The sequence below is a fragment of the Porites lutea genome, chromosome 3 (genome assembly GCF_958299795.1).
Source record: "Porites lutea chromosome 3, jaPorLute2.1, whole genome shotgun sequence".
Classification (NCBI taxonomy): domain Eukaryota; kingdom Metazoa; phylum Cnidaria; class Anthozoa; order Scleractinia; family Poritidae; genus Porites; species Porites lutea.
The window spans coordinates 46,231,683-46,253,865 of NC_133203.1; the positions used below are offsets into that span (position 1 = coordinate 46,231,683).

Below are 22,183 nucleotides of genomic sequence, written 5' to 3' on the forward strand. Positions count from 1 at the left end.
AATTTAACTGAGTGCCATTCTAACCCAAAATACCCAGTCACCAGAAGCCAATAACCGGGAATGAGTGAGAAAAAGAAAAAAAAGTGTGTTGTGTTTACGTCCTCCACACAACATAACATTAGGCACTTTCACGTCCTAGTCGTGCAGTGACGGCAACGAAATGTACAAAAAAGTGTGATGCACGTGCAAAGTTGTTGTTTTGCTTATATTAACTATTGCTTTTTTGCTTTCTCCTTGACGTCGCCCTCTTCGTTAAGCTTCCTATTTTTCTTGTCCCCAGAGCCCATCGTTTCCATCGAACCTAGTAGCTCTGGGAACAACGGACTGAAAGTTGTTGTTGAGGTTATTTTTATGACCTGTTACGCTCTATATGAACATGACTGTTCTCCTAACTTTTCTTCATCCAATTTGATAAAATAATAAAGATTAGGCCTGGCGCTTTTTTTAGCATTTCAAAAGTGGTCCACATCTTGAGATCAATCGGTGACGCACACGTGTGAAGGCATCATTTATAAATTAGGATCAGTGTACTGTTATTCATATGTGATTAAGCAGCCATGCATGTTTTTAGGCGAAATAATTCTCCTATAACCATCAGGCCTAAGTTGTTCAAACGTTGAATCGTGCTATCCACTGGATAAATCAGTATCCAGTAGGTAAGTATTAGGGAAACAAATTGCGCTATCCAGTGGATAGTGATTTATCCGGTGGATAGGGTTATCCACCTTTTCAACATCTGGGACCGGAGTTTCAAGGGTTGAACTAAGTTTATTCGCTCTATTCAGAAAAAGGGTTTGAAGTAAGCCCGCCAAAAAAACCTTGTCTTGTTCAATAGAATGGTTTACAGGTGTAGTGACTAGGTGAGGGGATTTTCTCTTTCGCTAAATACCCGCCCCCCTGCCCCCTATTCAATTTTGTGATATAACAGGAAAAAATTGAGCGTGTAATTCAACATTTGGCCAGTGGAGGGAGAAAGAAAGAAAGAAAAGAGGTAAAAAAAGAAGTAGCCTTCCCAACACTTTTGACAGTGATTGTAGCTTCACATTGCCGGTGAAAGATGAGTGACTTGGTCAAATCGGGAGAACTTTGGAAAAAACAGACGAAATAAGCGTGCAATTTCAAATAAGCGCCCATTAGAATTAGCGCCCTTTCTCGACGCAGTAGACTGCGTTAAATCTCCCTTTACGTCAAAAATCTGTGAGCAAAACGCGACATCATGAGTGAGTGCGCGTCAGTAGTGTAATGGCGCCCTCATATCTCATCTTTCAAACGGTTGCTGTAAGTTTTTTATTCCTCGAATACATTTACATACCCTGGGTACCAGAGGTTTTTCTCGCGTGCGGCGGGAATTTTCGGTGTTGGCCCAAGGCCGACACATGTTGACCATCTTCGGCTGTAGGCCGAAGCAGGAAACCGCGCTAGAAAAGTCTTTGGCACCCAGGGCAACATTTCTAAGGCCCTTAACTTTTAACTTACCTTCTCAACTCTAGATCTTCCACACTAGCTACCCGTTTTCAAGAAATGTTCCGCGATTATACTATAGCCTTCAGATAAAATAAAAGTCTGGCCTAAATAAAACATCAAACAACGAAAACCCTTCCCTGCGTTTGCTCGCAGGCTCGGGAAAAGAAAAATATTCTGAGAATTTCCCTCGCGTAAGCTGTCACATGCACGGTGAAACGATTCTTTGTACGACGATGTCAAATGAAAATTACTGAATCCCTGGCAGGAAATCACGCAATCCACACATGCAATTACCCTGGGGCAATAACAGTGTATTTTACGTTTTAGTGTCAGTGTCAATTTCTTTCTCAGAGTGTTTTTTTCTCATAAAAAATCACAGCAAAGCAGGGCGTCATAGTGCAAAGTATATACTGAAACGCTCAACGAAAATAAAAACCCTTTCATCTCGGTCGAAATGCGCGACGGGATCGTAGAGATCAATGAACACAGCTAGCACTGTCTAGTCTGTTCTGGCGTCTCCGAATACAATACCGGCGGTGTCATTTTGCAGGTCTTAAATGTCTCACTAGCCAGTCACTCAGTCAACCGCGCCTCTGATCATCTATCCAGGCTGCATCCTCCATTATACCGTCTTGCCGCGATAGTGTGTAGGTCCAGAGATTGGTGTGTAGTGCTCACAAGCATTTTGCACCAGCTAGGGCCGTCATAGTACGCGTTCTGACAAGATGTTGCACTCCGCCGCGTTGTTAACTCTCCTTCTAGGAATCTCATTATTTATTCTCGTACGAGGACAAGGTAAGCTTGCGAATAACCATGTCATGTTTCAAGTATGTTTTCCTCATCCTTATCCAACTCTGTACTTTGCTGTTATTTTAGTTTGTTAAAGTATTTTGTGGCTCATTTTGTCAATATGTGGCAGTTTGGACTAGCGGGTATTTCTGCTTTTTATCTTGCAAATTTTCCCGGGAGTGGAATAAGCGTAGCATGTTTGTCACCTCTCTCGTACACAATGGGTTTTTCATCTCAAGGCACGCGTAGAATAAATTACTTTTCATCGGGCGTTGTATGAGTGAATCTCTTTTTTTTGGCTCTTTTAGCCCGTGTACCAAAATATATTCTGATATGATAACTTCCAATTAAAATAAAGAAAAGAAATTGCATGTTTTCGGGATAAACATTCTTGCATTTGCGGTATAACAAAGGGTCAGTTTTTTGAGTTATGTTTGCTAGCTTCAAGAGTATTATTTGCACTATTTACCACCTTAAAACTGTATACTTTTAAAAACCTCTCTTTGAAGACAGTTGTTACACAAAGCAAAATTGACGAGGGTTTGCTTACCCGCTTAAAGGTATCGATTAATCGCACTTTCGAGCGAACAACATCAATTTTTTTACTACCTTTGACGTCTGCGGATTGAACTAGCAAGATGGTTTAGCCTCCTCATTTTCTTTATAACTCAAACCTTTTTTTACAGAACAGTAAGACGAATAATTCTGCTCATAAGTTGCACGAAATGCTGTTAGCTTTGTATTTTCCGTGTTAAAAAATCTCCCCCGCTACTACACAAAGAGCTATTGTTTTTGGATTGGAGGTGCAGTATAGATTGGAGCGGATAAAAGAATGGAAATTCCCAAAGGTTTCACGGTTGTTTATCTAGTCTAAAGATCCTTTTTGAAAGCAAACTTTACATTCAATTTTCAGAACCTTTTCACATGCACATGGACGGTGAAAAAGGCTCTTTGAAGACTCTCTTTGTGACAACCCAGCTTAGCCTGGGAATTTTGCGGGTTTGCGGGTTTTGTCACTTATATTTTCATGGCATTCAAAAAGGGGAGATTTTCTTATGTTTAAACTTTCAAAGCTTTTGAGGCTTCTTGCAGTTTTTCAGGTTTCAAGATTCTTTTATTTTTTCTTTTATATATTAATATATTTAAAAAATAAAGGTATGTGATCTGTTTGATAGTCTTGATTGTCAGTCGAAATTCAATACTTCCAAATTTGTAAGGAATGTTGTCACACATGTTTTCGTCGCATGCAATCGCGTGTCATGAAATTAACAAAGTTTCAACCTCGAAAACTCTTTGAAGCGCTTTTTAAAAGCTTTGAAAAGCCGATCTAACTGAAACGTTATTGTCAATTTCTTTTTACTGATTTTATTACACGAAATATTTTAATGTCACGGAAGCTGAGAATTCCTCAATGCCACATTATTCTAGCCGTGACCCAGGGCCGTGACCCTTTAACCAAGATTTCGTTACATCAGCGAACAAAGGCGATTGTAAAATGTGGCCTGTTGTGTATTATCCAAAGAGTGCTTTAACGAAAAAATCAACAGGAATATTTCGCTTTTTTGGTGTACACTTCTATGGACTGGATAACGAAGAAAATAAACAAAAACATTTTCCGATCTTTAACGTGCCCAATAAACCCGGGAATAAATATTTTGTTGCATGAAGACCGCGTGCCGGCGGAAGCCTGGGAACAAGGCTAGTCAAGGCGCGCATTTTGCCGTCGTTTTGTGAAAACTCTGCGAAATGAAGAGCTTTTTTTTCGCCGAGATTTTGCAGACTGGGAAAAGCCGTGAAGATTTTGAAAAACCCAGGAAACGGCTAATATACCAGGTAAGAAAAAAGTTTTAACATATGGTAGTTTAGACTTGTACATCAGCTGTTTTTCAGCTGATACTTCACTCCCTGTGTACTCTATCACTTTGACAGATGATTCAAGAATGTCGTCGTTCATTCATGTGCCTTTTCTTCTTTTATTTTTATAATAATGCATGATTATGCTTAGTTTCTTTTTTGTAGTATCTTCTCTTTCTTCACGTCGGATATGGCCGGCTGTGTAGCTTTATAGCAAGTCAGCTTTTACCATGAGCTATGGAACCCATGTTTGGCAAGAAAAGAATCTCAAAATATGGATATTATTTAATACCCTAGTGTTTGCAGTTTGATACTTTGTTTATCATTTTCTCTACAAAACAGTAGCATACATGTTATTTTGGCTTTCCTTAAGAATTCTGCAGCATAAGTAAAAAAAAAAGAAACTAAGTTACCAGTGGTTCTGTTGAGCCAGCTGGACTCGACGAAAGTTGGCAGTCACACATTCGTTGGTTTGAGTACTAGTGAGGCCTTCAAGGTGGGATGGGTGGGGTATGCTGTCACTTTGTCGGTCATTTCGGAGACTGCATGTTGCCGGGTAGGTTAGAAAAACCGTTGCTGTTGCATTTTAGGAAAAATGTCGCTGGCAGTTCAGCAGAAATTTTTTTGTGATACTCAGTTTGGATCTACGGCAGATATAGCGCCTGAAAAGAATCAATATTGTTATTAACCTTCTCCCTAGAGGGACCCTTCTTCAATAATGTCAACATTAGAAAACAATTAAAAAAATAACAGGAAATGTTTGGAAATAACAGAAGAGAGATTGTTGTTTTGTAGCCTGCTAGCAAGCCCTCTATTTATGAGTGAAGCGAGTGACAAGAGAGTGTGCAAGCGAGCCGCAAGGGGCACAGGAAAGGAGAGCTCTCTTAATTTATTCATTTCTGCTTCGCCCAGATGAAGTGAAATACCCTTGGCTGAAAAATGACGCACCGTCAATTAATTTTGATTGATGACATTCCTGGCTGACCCACCATAAATGCTTGCCATACATTTAGAGACACGATACTTGTGGAAATCGGAATATTATGATTACTCCCGCGCAGAACAAGATTGAATTGTGATTGCAAACAATCTCTGAGGACTCTGTGGCTGTATTTTTTACCATTCAGTTTGGATCTCAACCCCACAGAATGTATAAACGGGCAAAACAGAAGGCCGAGAAGAGGTTGCTAGGAAAACATTACAATCCTAAATCTTACCTTTGTCCTAAAAACTGGCACCTTTCACGCAGGCTAAATCATTAACTCAACGTATTTGTTGTGTTTGTGAAATTGTAAAAATTTGCTCCTAGAATGCTAGCGTAACTGGCACGTTCTGCTTGGCCTGATGCGGGTAACTGATAAATGGCTGACGCATTTCTTGTTTTCGCGCTTTGCGGTTTCCTGCGGTTTCCGGGTTGGAAATGAACATTTATGAAAGCTTGCTCGCAGGCTAGTTATTTTGCTGCCAAAACAGCCAAAATATAAAAGACATCAGATGTTGCTACTAAAAAAATAGATTGTTGTCGCCAGAATTCTTTCCTCCTTTTCTGACGATTGTCGCCAGTTTCATGGCTATGTTGCCTGTTGCTTTCACCCCTTGGAAGGCCTCACTAGTCAACATGCTACTGATAAAGAAACATGGGGCTTGACCTATGTTTTAGCTCCAGCAGACAAAAAATAATAATGGCTCAGTCTGTCCCAGGCATGCCATCCCCCTTCTAGGCATTTGTTGGGCATTTGTTAAGTTGTGTGTTTAAAAGTCTCGTTGGGGTGGGGCAGTTGTCATTACTGAATTTCTTATTTAAAATAAAGAAAAAAAATGAGATAATTTCTCTTCAAATAATTTGCTAATTCTTTGCAGTAGGTTGCCCTTCTTTCCAAAATTTTCTACGTTGGCTGGTATGATTTTCACCTTCCTAGTTTTTAAAACAATAATTAACCCCATACATGTAGGCTTGAGGTTTCTTAGTTTCCTATTACAAACTTGTGCTTTGATACTCTTTATATCAGGGCTGTCAATAAGAGCCGGTAGCTGGCCAAAACTGCCGGCTAGTTAGCCATCTCCTTAGCCAACTATTTTCATCTCCTTCTGCCGTAACTGCTGACAAAAAATAGGCACCGTTTCCCAGTTTTGAATGACATTGAATGCATATTTAAACAGGGTTAGATCTAGATCTAGATCTGTGAAACGTGGAACGCCTGGGACATTTCGACAGCATTGTTCCCAGTCTTGCGTATATTCTTACAAAACAACATGGTGTCTGCGGTGTAAAACACCTCTTGAAAACCACTTTTAATGCCATTTTCGAGACTCTGAATTTCAAAATGTCCTTAGATGCCTTGGCCCCCGAAACATGTTTCTCTCATGCAAGTGCCAAATCCACCCGCTATTCATTATCAGTCTGTTACTTGACAGCCCTGCAAGATGAGTGGGCTTTTGCATAAATCTACTAGCCTTGCCTACTTTTGTGTATTTGCAGCATTCCAAAGAAAAAAAAAATGACAAATGCCCATAATTTGGGGAGGGGGAATTGGACAACTTGGAATTGATTGAGCTTTAATGATACATTGACATCCACTACCTTTTGCTACATATTATAATGCCTACAGTATCTAGCTTTGTTCCCAGGCATGATTAACTTTAAAAGTAAGTTAATGCATGTTTATTAAACTTAAAAAAAGTTAACAGCTCTCCTTACACAGTAGGCTAAATTACTATTTTTCTATAATTCACATATGATGTTTAAATATGAAGCCTCAATTACAGTTTGGTTTGGTACTGGATCTCAATGCAGTACTTTCTCAGTTAAACACCCGGCCCACTGTAATAAACACCAGGTCTAAATGGAGTTGTTGCAAAAAGCCACTCAAACTTGCATATTTGTAATGTGTTTATCAACTTTAACTATAATATTTTAAGAAACATGCCTGCAAAGAACAAAGAGTACACACCTGGTGTGTACAAGCTGAAGTTTCAAGCATATGATGCATCCAGCGAGCAAAGTGTGATATAAATGCAGGGGGGGCGTTTAGTTGAGAAAGTATAATATTATCATCATTTACTACAACAGCACTTAGAACTGAAAAGTATAAGCGCTATATAAATATTTTATTATTATTATTATTATTACAACAGCTTCCTAACCTAGGTAAAAAAAATTTTAACCTGAATTTAAATTTGACCTGCAACGTATACCGTCTTATGATAAAACATAACCCACGTAGATTCATTGTTGCTATAATTTTTTCTTGATTTGTCCTTAAATAACCATTGCTGACTTGACTTCAATTTTTGATTTCCAGCCAATGAGTATTGTCCAATCAAAAAGAGAGTGACTTGTTCACCCCGGCCTACTGATGAGTGTGTATTAGACAAGGACTGCCAGCCGGTCGCTGGTAAACCTACACCCCTCTGCTGCTACAACGGATGCCACTACTATTGTTTTACAGATTATAGTAAGTTGTCTGGGTGACTTAAAGGAGCTGTGTCACAAAATTTATCAAAATTCAAATAGTGGGAACCGCAACCAAATTGAGTGAAACATAAAAATAACTGCCCAGAACTTGAATAGAAGGTATAAATAACACTGCAAAAACAAAATTACGAATGGATGGACAAACTTGAAGAAGATTGAAACAGATTGAAATTGTACTTTTGAAGACTTAATTGTTAGCGTGAAAGTTTTCCCATGTTTATTTTTTTGACATGAAGCTGTTATTTTGCCATTTACAAGTAATTTTCTCAAGTTCCATTGAAACTAAGGACACATGATTGGCATCATTCACAAGATGAATGAGACAACCGTGACACGGCCCCTTTAACTGAGGTTGATAAAAACTCTAGCAACAGATTAAAGGATGATCAAGATAAAAAGGAAAGAACTGAACGCAGTGAATACGTCAGAATGCAAAAGGTGCTAACTTTACAAGCTTCTCTACTTCACTTCTGATTGGTTTAGACATCAAATTTTACAAAATCGTTGCAAAGCACCATGTATATTAATCCCTTGTTTTCTAACCAACTTCTTTATAAAAAAAATCTCGTCTGAGTCTAAGTAACACAGCAATCCTATGTGAGGAACATGTAAAACTGTAAACTTCACTTGGCTATTGTTTTCAACTCTTATGATTGGTCGAAATCTTTTAACACAATAAAACACCCTTTGAAAATGGAGTTTAAATACATTTCATTTCGTAAAATGCCCTTTTGTAGGTTTATGCACTCTATGCGTGAAAATAGGGACCTTAAGCATCGACAACGAAACAGATGACAACAACGTTTCGAAACCAAACTGGGCCAAGGGTTTTGTTTTCGGCAGGGAACATGAAGTTTAAGCAGTGCAGCTTCCCAGACAGACAACGCCTTTTTCTTTGCGAAGAACTTTGTCTTGTTACAGTCTTGTTATGGCATTCAAAGACCTCTGTAATTGCGTCTTATAAGCTATGAGGATGGTTTAATCGACGATGGTGAATTTATTGTTCTTTACGACCTGGATCATTCGATTTTGGAGGCCTTCTCTTCAGCACACAGCTTTTGTTTTTGTTTTGAAGTTAAAAGTGTATACCGATCTCGAACAGCTCTACTTGCAGTCAAGCTAGATTTCGGCTGCTAAAGAGAACTCAGTGTTGCTGCAATGTTCTACCATATTTGTCCTCTCTCAGTACTCCTCATAACCACATCATGTTCCAGAGTCCACTGTAAAATAGTTGCCTTTACTAGTGGCTAAAACAACATGGGAAATTGTAAAATTTTTCTACGAAAAAATAAACATTTATCCTGTAGTACAACCTATAGTGCACGAGTAAACATGGAATGTAAGTGACCTAACAGCATCTAATCTAAAATGTTCGGAAGATAGCAGAGGAAAGCTGACTTATCTTTCTGACTGGTTGTTCCACCATCACTCATGTTTTCAAACAAACCGAACCTGAAAAATATATTCAAGTTAGCAGGCAAAGAAATCAACAAAGTGCTTAACATTTGGATTCTGCTAATCCACAAAGAATATATTTCTACTTGTACAGAATGTCAAGGGGGAAAAAGAGTGATTTATACGCAAAAAGTATAGTTTTATACTTACTTTTTAGCAACAATGGCAAACCTTCCTGAATTTCGTCATTGACGAAGGCTGGACGACGTTTTGACAACCTTACACATGCCCAGAGGGTTCCTGCGGGAAAAGTTGTCTTCCAGTCGGCGTCGTCATCTCATTTCGTCGTTGATGCTTAAGGTCCCCTATGAAAACATTCCTATGTGAGGAAAGTGTATTGTGCCATAACGAAAGAACTTGCTTCCTTCTTACCCGGATCATTACTTAATATCAAATATGTATTGTGACACTATTGTTATAGTATTGAGACTCGGATAAGGTGGATAAGGACCAAAAAACCATAGGCCCTGTCTTACAGCTCTTGCACATATACATGTAAATTCTGTGGGACATTAAAGAACCCGCACATGTTTTGTAAAGAGTAGGGGATCTAGTCCACGGTGTAGTTGTCTATCTCTCATTGGGGGAGGGACTGATACGGGCCCTCGTATCAGCTGATAACTGGAATTCTGGTTCTTGTAACACACCATGACTGTCATCCCTATGGCATTTCTTGTTGTTTTACATAAGTACAACAAATAGATAACGTATTTGACAATCATTCTCCTGTATTATCATAAACGGCATTTTTGTAATTTTATTACAATGTACACTGTAATAATTAAAAATTAAATATTATATGCTACAGCTGTAGTAACATTCACGATACCTGAGTGTAAATATGTTGTAACTATTGTGAAAGATAGAAGAACCTTTATTAAAATCTGTTGTTTTCTAGATTCCTGAGAGGGAACCAATACTTTCAGTAGGTGCAGGTAGCCAACAAAAAGGGACAGTTATATATTTTTCTCAGTAGTGGGTTAACTTTTGCCTTAATTGAAGTACACTTGTTATTATAGAAGGTTTCTCTTTCTTGTTGATGCATTTGGCCACTCTACTCTAACCAGCTGAAAACTTCAAATTTGATTTTAAGAAAAAAATCCTCAGGGGACCTATTTCCAAGGTTCAATTACTGATATGTGAGTTCATGTAGTTTGCAAGACCTCTATCTTAGATTTTATGAAGTAACACTGACTTTGCTCACCAAAGTAAGGAAGGTTTTTTTGACCTGTCCAAGCTGCCACATGTACCGTAAATCTTCTAGTAAGCCACCCCCCTCTTAAATAAGCCCCCTCTCTTTACTAAGCCCTCCCTTTCAGGGGAGGAAAGTTAATAAGCCCCCCTCCCCTCCCCCTTATCATTTTTCACTGATGAATAATAGACTGTATTGATAAATCACAACTTTAAAACTTTGTGGATGGTTCATTTACCAACTACAAGGTAAAGTTCGGATTTGTTTTTGATCCTCAGCTGCGTGACCCCCAACTACTTGTACTTGAGCTTTTTCACTTTGTGTTATAGTTCTTAATATGGAGAACTGATATTATCTTCTTTGCTAAATTAAATAAGCCCCCCCCCCCCCTCCCTCAAATGTGTTTGAAATAAATAAGCTCCCTGGGAGGCTAAATAGAGGAGTTACGGTATTAAAAAATTGAATACAAGAATAATGTTTCTGTGATTATAACAAGACTTGAGTCAAGATCAAGTCAATTGTTTTAATTGGTTTTTAACTGTTCTGCTTGCTTTACTTAGATCCAGTTGCTCCAACGTTTCCACCAAAGGTGAGCTTCCAATAGCCTGGCTCACAGTCCTAACCTAACCCTTGCTGCGAAAAAAAGCTGCAAAGCAGTGCCGAGACCCTTGTTTTGCGTAACGGGATCAATGAATCACTGGGAGTCCATTTTGAATTTGCCAACAGCCTGATTGGCAAATCAACAATGATGGTTTTAAGACAGAACCCACCTGGAAATTGAGTAATTTTAATTCTCAGCGGACAAAAACTTTGTACCAAAATAATTTAAAGAAAATTGCATTCTTTACATTTTTGAAGGGTTAAAGATGTAATTAGTCATCTGTAACAAGGCTGTGCTCTAAGGAAAATTGAAGGGAGCCCAGTGCTCTGAAACTGTAAAATCTAGGGTGCCCAGCACATGATTTGTATGAAAAAACTGAGATTTGCTAGTTGTGCGAGGGCAAAAGTTAGGCACCACGGGCCACCAGGCTCTGCTAGAGCACAGCCCTTTGTAATAACACCAAAGAAAATTTCTCATGGGAGTCCGAGAAAATACATGTCAAATTTCACAAGAATTGTGAAAACAAATGTAAATTTCTGAAAATTCATGAGAAAGATGTAATTTTTCTGAAATTTGACATTCATTTTCTCGCAATCCCATAAGAAGTTTTCTTTGCTGTTATTACAGATGACTTATTACATCTATAGCCCTCCAACACTGTAAATTTTGTATGCAATATGCTTTAAATTATTCTGGTACAAAGTTTTTGTCCACTGAAAATTAATATTACTTAATTTCCTGGTGGAATCCATCTTAATTAGCCAATCATGGTGCACACTCATATCCTACATGAAGTACAGGGTTTTCGGTAGCATTTGGAAGTACCAAATGAAGTGGTTCAGCTGGCGAATGTGCACCTTTCGCGCTGCTGGCATGAATGTGAGTGCCGGAGGCACAAACTCCTTGGGTGGTCCAGAACATGCCCTCCCCCCCCACCCCTGGGAATTTGTAAAATTGGATTCTCTGAAATGCAATTTCCTGCGTTCCCTGGACCAGAATTGGGTAACCGGAATTATTACAGGATTTCTCTTTTTTTTTTTTCAATTGTATGCATTACGTAACTGAGTAAAAGAAGGTTCAAGTCTTTCTTTGGTTAAGAAATGGTGAAAAACTATTTTCACACTTAAAAAAATTATTATTTTGTGTGTGCCGACTACCGGATGTTACATGTCAAACAACCGGACGCTGTGTCCAGCCTCTGGCTTAAAACGAAACCCTAGAAGTACACAGGTGGGGGCCCCGGGACAAGGATTTTGGTGCTTGCTCACAGACTGACTTAACCTGAGGTTTGGTTTCATCTATGGTGCAGGCTAGCTTCCAATGGTCCTGTATATCAAACTCAAACATTACAATATACAAAAAAAAATTAAATGGTACTCTAAACATACTGGTATTATGAGCCTCCTATTGATGCTTAAATCAGGGTTGCTAAAATCCAAGTAAATGTGAGAATATTGTTATAGATATGATTAACTGTGTAATTAAGCCTGGTTTCCATATAATCGTCTAGATCATCCCAATTGCCCCAGTCATTTCAAATAATGTTGGAGTGATCAGGCCAATTGTACGGAAACACCACCCAGACCATCGCAAAGGAGCCATTAGATTGGCACAACCTTGATCCTATGGATAGAATTGAGTTTTATCCAGATGGTTGACATGATCTTGTAAAATTTAAAGGGATCATATTAAAACGTTCCCAGATGACTGAGGTGATTGGAACGCTCAAGGGTTATCCCAGAAATTGTACGTCTTAATCCAGTAATCGAGGAGAAATTCAGTCTGGATGTCGCTGAGGGTAAAAAGAATACATGTACAAAAATGTTTGCCGGAATTGGCAGTGGGGAAAATTTTCTCGTGAATACCGGTTTAGTAATTTCCTCAATTAATTTTGTTTTTTACAGAAAGGAGAACCTGGAGCAGTTGGGCCAAATGGTGACATTGTGAGTATTACTTATTCTAACTTCCCCTGCTGGAACCAAGTTGTGACGATTTTGAGACTGGAGTGCTGTAAAGGGGCAAAAAAAAGGGGCAAAGGGGCAATCTTGGGCAAAAAGAATTTTGCACTTTCTTATCCACTGGATGCCTATCTTGTGGATTTTTATGCTGCTATGACCCTTCCCATCACCCCACCCCACCCTGGTCAATGTTGTCGGGGGCAGAAATGATCCACCTGGACTTCAACATTTTTTTTTTTTTTGGGGGGGGGGGGGGGTGTAATTACCAGTGCTTTACACGTAAACAGCTTAGTCCTGAAACTGGACATGGCAATGTCTATGTTGCATCATGTCTAGGATCATAGATTACTGGCCAAAACCCTCTCTGTTTTAAATTATTACAAGAAATAATTAATTGAAATTTTTGCAGGTCTCTTTTGCTTTTGTGCAATTTATTATCCTAATTAATGTGTCTGATAGCCCAGAGCTAGTGGTTTTTGCTATCCGGCTAGTGAATACTGTTCTTGGGCAAGGGAAGTTTTTTGGGAAAATTCAAATTACGGAAGAACTGTAATCAATCCTGCTCATCACTGACTTTCTTTGCACCCTTCTAGCGGGTAGTAGTTAAAGCTTACATTTTTTTTTATTAGGGAGAAAAAGGAGAACAAGGTGATCAGGGACCTGCAGGACCCAAAGGCTATAAAGTATGTAGCACCAATAACTGGATAAGTCAACAGTTGACCCTTGAAATGTATAATAAATGGCACACTTTTTCTGTCATTTTAGTTCTTCAATATTAAATTATATATCTGAAATTTAATCTAAAAAAATTGATGATTTGGACGGCAACTTGCACTGTGCAAAGAGCAGGAATTATCTGTCAGACGTACTCTCATTCGTTCAATAGCAATATATAATGTTTTGGCTGATGTAGAATTGTATACAGTTGAATTTCCATGTGCGACCACCTCCCGTAGGTGACCACCTTCCATAAGCGACCACCTTCCCAAAACACCAAAAATGTTCTCAGTCAAAGCCTTATACTGGAACCTCTCGCAAACGACCACCTCCTGTAAGCGACCACGACCACTGTTTCAGCTGACAGTTTTAGAATTTTCTATTGCTTTCAACCTTCAGTAAGTGGCCACTTGTCAAGTTGACGCATGGCCTCACTATATAGTGAAGTACATTATAAAAATGGACAAAAAGGAATTTATTCTTTGGCTGTCATTATTGTCTATACATCTATTACTGTGTTTATTAGTTCAATCTATAACTACAATATTAACCAGTACCCTTGAGAAAAAGACTCAGTTTTCCAGGTTTCATTTTAAGAAGTTAAGTTTATGTTCAGCATTCGTTTTAGGGACATTTCTTTACAAGAAGTCATCTACAAAAGTAAAATTTGTTAACCAGAAATTTATAACTTGCGTGATGCAATAATTAAGTGCACTTCCGTGAATGAACTGACCCAAACAATAGCTAATGATTTTCTCAATAAAACTACCAGTAATTGGCAGGGGAAAGCAAACTTTCTTTATTTTTTTAGAATTATTATAAACGTACCACTCCATTCTATGTTGCCTAAAAAATTTTGCCCTTGGGGTCTGACTCTCATACATTGTATGTAAGTGACCACCTCCCATAAGCGACCACCAAGCCTTTGCATTTTGGGTGGTTGCTTTAATGGGAGGTTCGACTGTATAAAGAAAGCTTGTGTAATTTACAAATGTTGCATGAATCCCTGGCATGAAAACAAAGTTGCACGGTGCCTTCCTATAGTTTGTTGTCAGGCTTTTCTTTACTGATTGTTCATTCTTCATGCTCAATTCTTGTGGTAATTTAGAATCAAGAATGGAGACTTGCAACAGACTGCCAATGTTCTTTTAAACACTACTCTATGGGTAGAAAGAGACTCCAAGAGTGAGAAGAGTGCAGGCTCCAATAATGTAGGCACGTCAACTTTGTTGGGAGATAGCAACTTGGCCTGTGGAATGGCACAGTAGGGTGCTACTTTGTAGGGGTCTCACTAAGAATATTAACCCTTTAAGTTCCGATAGTGACCAACATCAATATTCTCCTAACAATATCCACATGTTACCAAGAGAAATGGTTATGAGAGTTAATAAAATGATCACCAAAGAAAAAATGCTTTGATCTTTTTTTTAAGGAAATGTATGAAGGCCAGTATGGAGAATTTATACGTGGATATCGGGGCTTAAAGGGTTAAGGAGGTTTGACTGTATATAGAAAAAGGGCAGTGTAAAATGCAGACTGCAGACTGACTGCGGACTACTGTTTTTAGGGTTAGAAAACAATGGGACTATCGTCTGTAGTATGCGTTTTACGCTGACTGATAGAAAAAAATTATGCATGATATCTGATTGGTGTAAATCCATAATTCTCCTTTTGTTTCCAGGGCACCTCAGGAATCCTGGGTTTAAGAGGAGAAATTGGTGATCCAGGCCCACCTGGAGAACCTGGCCCTTCTGGAGGAGCTGGGGGATTAGTAAGTTTTTGTTTGCAGTTCTTCCAGTCAGAATGTAATAATGAGCTACAACTGTATTGTTTGAATGAAGCCATAAAGTTTTAAATTATTATAGCATTATGGGCTAAAACTTGTGCCCCAGTAATTCTAGATCTCCTATTATCAAACATTGCCTCAAGGCCAGGCAAGAAGAGAGCAGAAAAGTGTGACATCACAAAAATTTGAATTTGCGATTAATTATAGGATTAATGGCAACATTAATTTACAAAGAACAAGAACGCTCTTAACATCAATGTTAAGTCTCGCTTGCTTGGAGATTAGATAAGAAGTGAGGACAGTTTTCATCCTGTTCTTTTCTGTTTATCTCCACCAATCTAATAATTTCTTAAATTAAGTTTTTGTGATGTCATCACATCTTCTCTCTATAGATGTAGGTCCTGGAGTGTAGGTGGGTGTCACATTGGTTTGAAGTGTTGTGGTGTTGTATTGGAGGGTAGGTGCCGTGATGGTCAGGACAGAGGAAGGAAACAGTCTCCTCAGCAAGAAGGCAGTCAGCACTGGTATTAAGCCACCTGACACCTGTCAACAGCAACATAGCAAAGCAAATTGGGTGAGAGCACATGGCAATGACCCTCCAAGCCTCCTTGTACAGACTGTATCTTTCACATCAGATTGGTGAAATGGCTGCACTCACTTGATTTAAATCTTGCCTAAATTACTAAGGCTGTGTTCTAACAAAAATGGAAGGGAATCCAGTGTTCTGAATTTGTTTAGGTTGCCCAACATATGATTTCTTTGAAAAAAAAACTAAGATTTTCTGGTTGCCTGAGAGCAAAAGTTGGGCATCAGGGGCCACAGGGCTCGGCTAGAGCACAGTCCCAGATTACCTTTAGGCTAATTGATTAAAAGTGTCTACTGTAGCCATTGTATTATATCATGTTACAGACCAGTGGAGAAAAGGGGCCTGATCCTCAAGCTGTTGGTGGCATTAAAGGAGAACAAGGAGCACCGGTAAGTTCAGTCTTCAGGGTTTATGCTAGAGGGTGACATTGCAAGATTTCCACATTTTAGTACCGCACAATATCATAATTTTGTATCAGTAAAAGTGCACTAAAAATTAACAATCCCATACTGTTTCAGCTGTTGAAGAATGTATCTTGTTTATGTCAAGGAATCAATTTTTGATAACTCAATTCAATCTTAGATTGTAGCATTTAAAGTTTTAGAAGAATGCATTTATGAGCTACAAGAATAAATAATAAGTGTTATCCTTCTCTCAAAAAATCTAGGGTGCAAAAGGTCCCCCAGGATCACCGGGAAGGCGTGGCCCACCAGTAAGTATATATCTCCTTACCTTTTGTTTATTCTTTCTTATTTTTTCAGTGACTAGTAATGATAATACACTAGTTAATTGAGTATTCTACAAGTTGGACATCAGTTTTACTTCCTTTTATTAATATTTTTATGGCTACAATAGTGTGCGTGCTCTGATTGCCTGCTGAGCGGGCAAGATTTTCTTGAAATGACCAGTCATTACCCCTGTCTTAGACAAAAATAGATGGGACTCTTCCACCCAATGCTGTTTTTTTTTTTTACTTTTGGCTTGCCTGCTCATCCTCCCAGTGTTATTTATCACCGCCAATCACCAAATCTTGTGCATCAACATTGGGTGGGCAAGAAGACAGTAAAGAGTCCCAAGAATTTTGACTGAGACTGTTTTTAACTTGATAGCTAGTGGACCATCCATGTTATGGTCAATGAACAACTGTCAAAAAGGGTACCCACTGACCAGTGTCACATTACTGTACTGTGGGCTCAAGTGTAAGACTCATTGAGGTCACATGTTTTTTAAAGTTATCTGCTCACCAGGTATTGGTTTTAATTGATCGCAGGCTCAGGTCCAAAAATTTTCATTGTCAAAGACACTGTGTCTTGTGGTTTCCATCGCATCGCCACAGGTTCATTTCGGTTTAGTGAACATGATCTCGAATGACCTCTTGCGTGCTGATGTTGAAAATCACTTCCAGTGTTTTTTGTTGTATTCAATTAAAGAAAAAGGCACTAAAAAGGGCTATATAATAACTTATTAACCTTGTCCATTCAGTCATTACAGGAAAATTTCAGTAGCTTGTAAATATCTCTGCATCTTTACATTAGGCTAGTAACGATAATTTAGTAGTTGATTGTGTATTCTCCAAATTGGACATCAATCAGTTTTACTTCCTTGCAATAAGAGACAACTTTGGGCAGCATACAAAGAAAAGTTATTGTTATTATTACAATGACTTAATAAAGCTTGTAGTGAAATAATAAATAACAATTAATTATTAATTTTTGGGGCCAGTTAAATTGACTTTCAGGCCTAAAGGGTAAGCAGTAAAACTGACTTTCTTTGCCCCCTGCTTGAGCCGATTGAGTTAGAGTTAAGAAAACAGTTTTTTGCAGCTTCTTATTAGGTGTGTAGAAATTTCATTAGTTGACCTCTGTAATTCATGTGAATTTTAGGGCTGTTCTGTGTAGTGCCTAAGCCTCATACAATCCTGTGCTCCAAGCAAAATTGAAGGGATCCCGGTTCTTTAAACCTGTAAAATATACAGTACCGCTCAAAAGTAAGTCGACACTCGAAGCTTGAAACTCGAGACTCGATCCTCTTGTCTCGAAGCTCGAATGCTTCGAGTTTCGAGATGCAAGGATCGAGACGCGAGGATCGAGTCTCGAGTTTCGATGATCGAGGATCGAGGATCCAAGAAGCCAGGTTTTCCAAAAGAACGATGTTGTACAGTCACATAGCCATTCAGATATTCGCACTGTCGATCAGTGCTTGCGATATGGTGTTCTGTAACTGTTTGAATTGTCGGGATTTGGCAAGCTTTCAATAAGTGTAAATTGATATTTTCATTTTCGAAGATTTATCCTGCTTGTACAGTGTATGTAGCCTTTGCTTGCCATGTTCTGAAATTTTCACAGATGAACGGTGCCGCTCGGCAATTCATTCTGTCAATTAAGCTTGTCGCGGTTTTATGCAAATCTTGATGAAGATTACGACGTTTGAGTTGTTCAATTTGCTTGTTTGTCAAGCTTCAACTTCTTACGTATAAAGGCAGCTTAGGACATGTAGCCTTTCACTCAATAATTTTATTTGAAAACTTGTCGATTCCGTGGCTTGTCGCGCGTTTGGCGTATGTAAATAATGTTGATAAAGTCATGAGACACTACGTTTGTTCTAGAAAGTGAAATTTTCACGTGCACGTTTCAGTCGATACCGTAGCTTGTCACGCTGTTACTGTATGTAAATATGCAAATCTACACGTAGTCACACAATAATTTCATGGAAAACTTTATTTGTAACAAAAAGCGACTTTTTCACGAGTATTTGAGTTATTAAATTTTCCATTAGTCATTTTCACATAATTTATGTAACCTTTCATTCGCCATGTTCATTCGAAAACACGGCTCAGCGACTCCGTGATTTTAACACACGCTCATTGGAGTATTGAAAAAAGGTCCAAACTTGTTTCGTTCAAACGACAGAAAGTGACAAGGAATTCACGAGCCTGGCACAGGCACTCTGCAAAAAATCGGAAACGTAGTTGTCACATGATTCGGAGTTTGACAGACATGCAGACCTCTTGGTATCGATTTGTGAGATAGATAAGATCTAGTTTTCGGATTGAAACGTATGAGTCTGTGATCTTGTTTTGGAATGATTAAAGAAGATTTATGGTTGAAAAATTTGGTTTGAGTACAATTATCTACATCGTTTAGTTATTGTTCGCTTTCAAACAGAGGCTCTTTTTACCGCTAGTCTGATGTAAGAACGATGGAAAGTCAAAAAGAATTACCGCTGTATACTGTGCACGAGCGATATTAATACAGTCGTTTCTAGTATGAGTTGTTTCGTTGTTGTTTACTTTTTGAAAGCTATAACATAATTTATATGTATCTCGCCTTCACTTCTAACAAGCAAGTTTCAAAAGGACTATTAACAGGCGACCAGAAGGGAACATTTTCGCTTTCAAAGCATGAGCTTCGTTCACGCGAAAGTGAATGAGTCTCACCCAATGCACGGAGCCGTGATTTTTAGAATGAAAGGTAAGTGCACACTTTTAGAGAGAGCGCTTTCTCGACTCAAAATTTAAAACTCGATCCTCAATCCTCAATCATCGAAACTCGAGACTCGATCCTTGAAAGTTTCGTGAATCGAGAACCAAGTCTCGCGTCTCGAGGATCGAGACTTGAGTGACTGTCAACTTACTTTTGAGCGGTACTGTAGGGTGCTCAGAATGTGATTAGAATGAAAAAACTAAGATTTTCTGGTCATCAGAGAGCAAAAGTTGGGTGCCAGTTGCCAATGGGCTAGCATATTATTTTAGCTGCCGGGATTGTGAATTCTGTTCTAAACTTTCCTGAGGAGCAAGTGAAGCTTTTTTGGGGAATTCAAACTACAGAAGTACTAAGACAAATTGTTTAGGCTGACTGCTAGAGCACAGCCTTGCTTATATTAAAAAATTATTGAAAAATAATTTTCATACACACTCAATGTATTTTTTTTTCTTCACCACCAGGGAACACCTGGAACTAGAGGAGGTACGGGTCCCACTGGAGAAGCAGGACCTACGGTATGATTAACTTTTAATTATAGGGCCTGTAGTAGGCGGCTTTGAAACTCACACCAAAGGCACAAGTTCTTGAGGGCCAAGGCAACTAGGGACATTTTGAAATTTAGAGTCTTGGAAATGCCATTTCCAGGGGTTTTCAAGAGGTATTTTCCACCATGGACACTATGTTGTTTCGTCAGAATACATGCAAGACTGGGAACAATGCCGTTGAAATGTCTCAGACATTCCATGACATCGCATGGTTCAAACGTTTCACAGATCTAAACCTGTTTAACGCCTGCGTTGGCGTCGGAAGTGGAGCTTGGGTGCCCATGGGCCAGGGGGCTGCAACTGCAATAACACCCAAAGGCGAAAGAACATCCACAGGCCTACCAACCTGCAACCCAGCCATGAGCCCCCCTGCGCCCATCCCGCAACCACCCCCACTCCATGCCCGTTAAGTTTCTCCTGCCTCTGTTGCCATTTCATGAGCACACGATGGCAAAAGGTGTTTGTGTTTTTTCCTTTCTGGGTTTTGCATGGGATTTTAGGTGTTTATTGAGTATTTGGATGAGAGCTTGTTTTTATTACCTCCTTGTATTTTCATCTCACTCTTGCAGGGAAGAAATGGTCAGCAAGGTCCACCTGGATTGCCGGGAGAAGATGGTTCAGATGTAAGAAGCTGAAACAAACAATGCATGATAATTTTTTCAGCCTTTTGTGACTATGCTAACACCTCATATCTTTCATTAGGGAGCTTAAGCAACAATGACAGGGACAGCTATGAAAACGTCAGTTAAAAAGTGTGTTTGCGCTGCTTCAAACTTAATTAGGCATATTCCATCATGTTCAATTCATCAAGTAATGTTGGCAAATTTTTCTGAAGATGAATTCTAAAGGACTGTATCAAAGTTCCGAAAAAGAAAAAGAGGGTCATTGTCTTGCGTTCACGGTCTCCACAAAACATGAAATTAGGCAGTTTCATGTCATAGTCATGCAATGATGGCAAAGAAATGTTCAAAAAAGCATTCAAAGTTGTTTTGCCAATCTAAACCTATTGATTTTTTGCCATTCTTGTTGCAGTCGCCATTCTCGTTGCTTAAGCTCCCTGTGTTGTCCATTAAAAGGGCTGTGTCATAGCTGCAGTACAGTTTATTTTTTCAAGATTGTCAATTATGTATGGAACTCAATATAAGTGAAGAAACTACTTTTACATAACAAAATCTTAGCCCTGTGTCAATCAAACAAGCATTATATCAAATGTTACAAATGACAAAAATGAACTTTGAAAAACTGTTACGCTAACAAGTTTGCCCAATCCTGATCCATTTCAATCTTCTTCAAAGTTTGTCCATCGTGCTTTCTTTTGTATTTTCTGTGTTATTTATTCCTTCTAATAATTATTTTGAGCACTTATTTCACTCAAGTTTTTGGTAGTTTTCAATGTTTGAACTTTGATAAATTATGTGGCGCAGTTCCTTTACTTTTCCAAATTTGTGTGCATAATATTCCTTATGGCCTCAACCCTAAGAGATAACAGGATGTGGCGTGGCAGACGCCACACCCCTGTATGGTTGATCTAGGATTTTTTGGGACCTCAATTTTTAAGTAGCTGTTGATTTACACTGCAGACACATTTCACAAACCTTGGTGATAGTCAGTGGCTTTGGTCACAAGATAATTTTATAATGTCATGTGTGGCATAAAGATGAGCCATTTTTGAGGAAAATTCCATTCTCCTGCATGATTTTGTGTAAATATTATAAAATAATTCCCAAAGCTGCGAAATGTTTCATTTCTATAACAACATACCTTATATGTTGTTAAAACAACAAACAAATTGTCAAACAAGAAAAATGCTTGGTTTCTAAACTATTTGTATAAGTCAGAGTTTTCAGTGAAATCTCAGATGGCCATCAATATGGCAACCATTTTCAGTGATATCATAGGTCCCAGGACAGTGCTTATATCATATCTACGTTAAAATAAAATAAAAACTACGTTGATGTGCAATAAGGGGTTGCAACAACCACAATCACTCTAGGGCAGTGATATCAATTTGCTAGAATGGCTTCTCTGTTCTTTTCTGTGGAACAATAACCATTATAGTGACTGAAAAATCAGTAGTGGCATCATCTATTTACTTTTGATAGCTGGACACAATTTGTTTGTCTTTGTGAAATGTTATACAGGGTGAACCTGGAGACAAAGGATCTCAAGGAGACCCTGGAGCCCAAGGACCACCGGTAAGTATTTTTCTGTAAATTGTTCAAAGTGGCTCTTGCATTAGCCTGAGAAAACAGCTGACATTTCATGAAGCCACCAGTGGT

At 38.7% G+C, this 22,183-nt stretch overlaps 1 protein-coding gene across 1 annotated transcript in view; it reads left to right on the top strand.

The window, feature by feature from the left end:
- The first annotated feature begins 2,035 nt into the window (after positions 1-2,035).
- The window catches only part of LOC140931269 (uncharacterized), a 76,767-nt gene continuing 56,619 nt past the window's right edge, over positions 2,036-22,183 (top strand). Inside the window, exons 1-10 of the mRNA XM_073381038.1 lie at positions 2,036-2,259; positions 10,790-10,818; positions 12,735-12,773; positions 13,418-13,471; positions 15,187-15,276; positions 16,201-16,266; positions 16,545-16,589; positions 19,821-19,874; positions 20,474-20,527; positions 22,046-22,099. Coding sequence (XP_073237139.1) covers positions 2,190-2,259; positions 10,790-10,818; positions 12,735-12,773; positions 13,418-13,471; positions 15,187-15,276; positions 16,201-16,266; positions 16,545-16,589; positions 19,821-19,874; positions 20,474-20,527; positions 22,046-22,099 — 555 coding nt within the window. The 5' untranslated portion in view covers positions 2,036-2,189. The remainder of the gene's footprint in view (positions 2,260-10,789; positions 10,819-12,734; positions 12,774-13,417; positions 13,472-15,186; positions 15,277-16,200; positions 16,267-16,544; positions 16,590-19,820; positions 19,875-20,473; positions 20,528-22,045; positions 22,100-22,183) is intronic.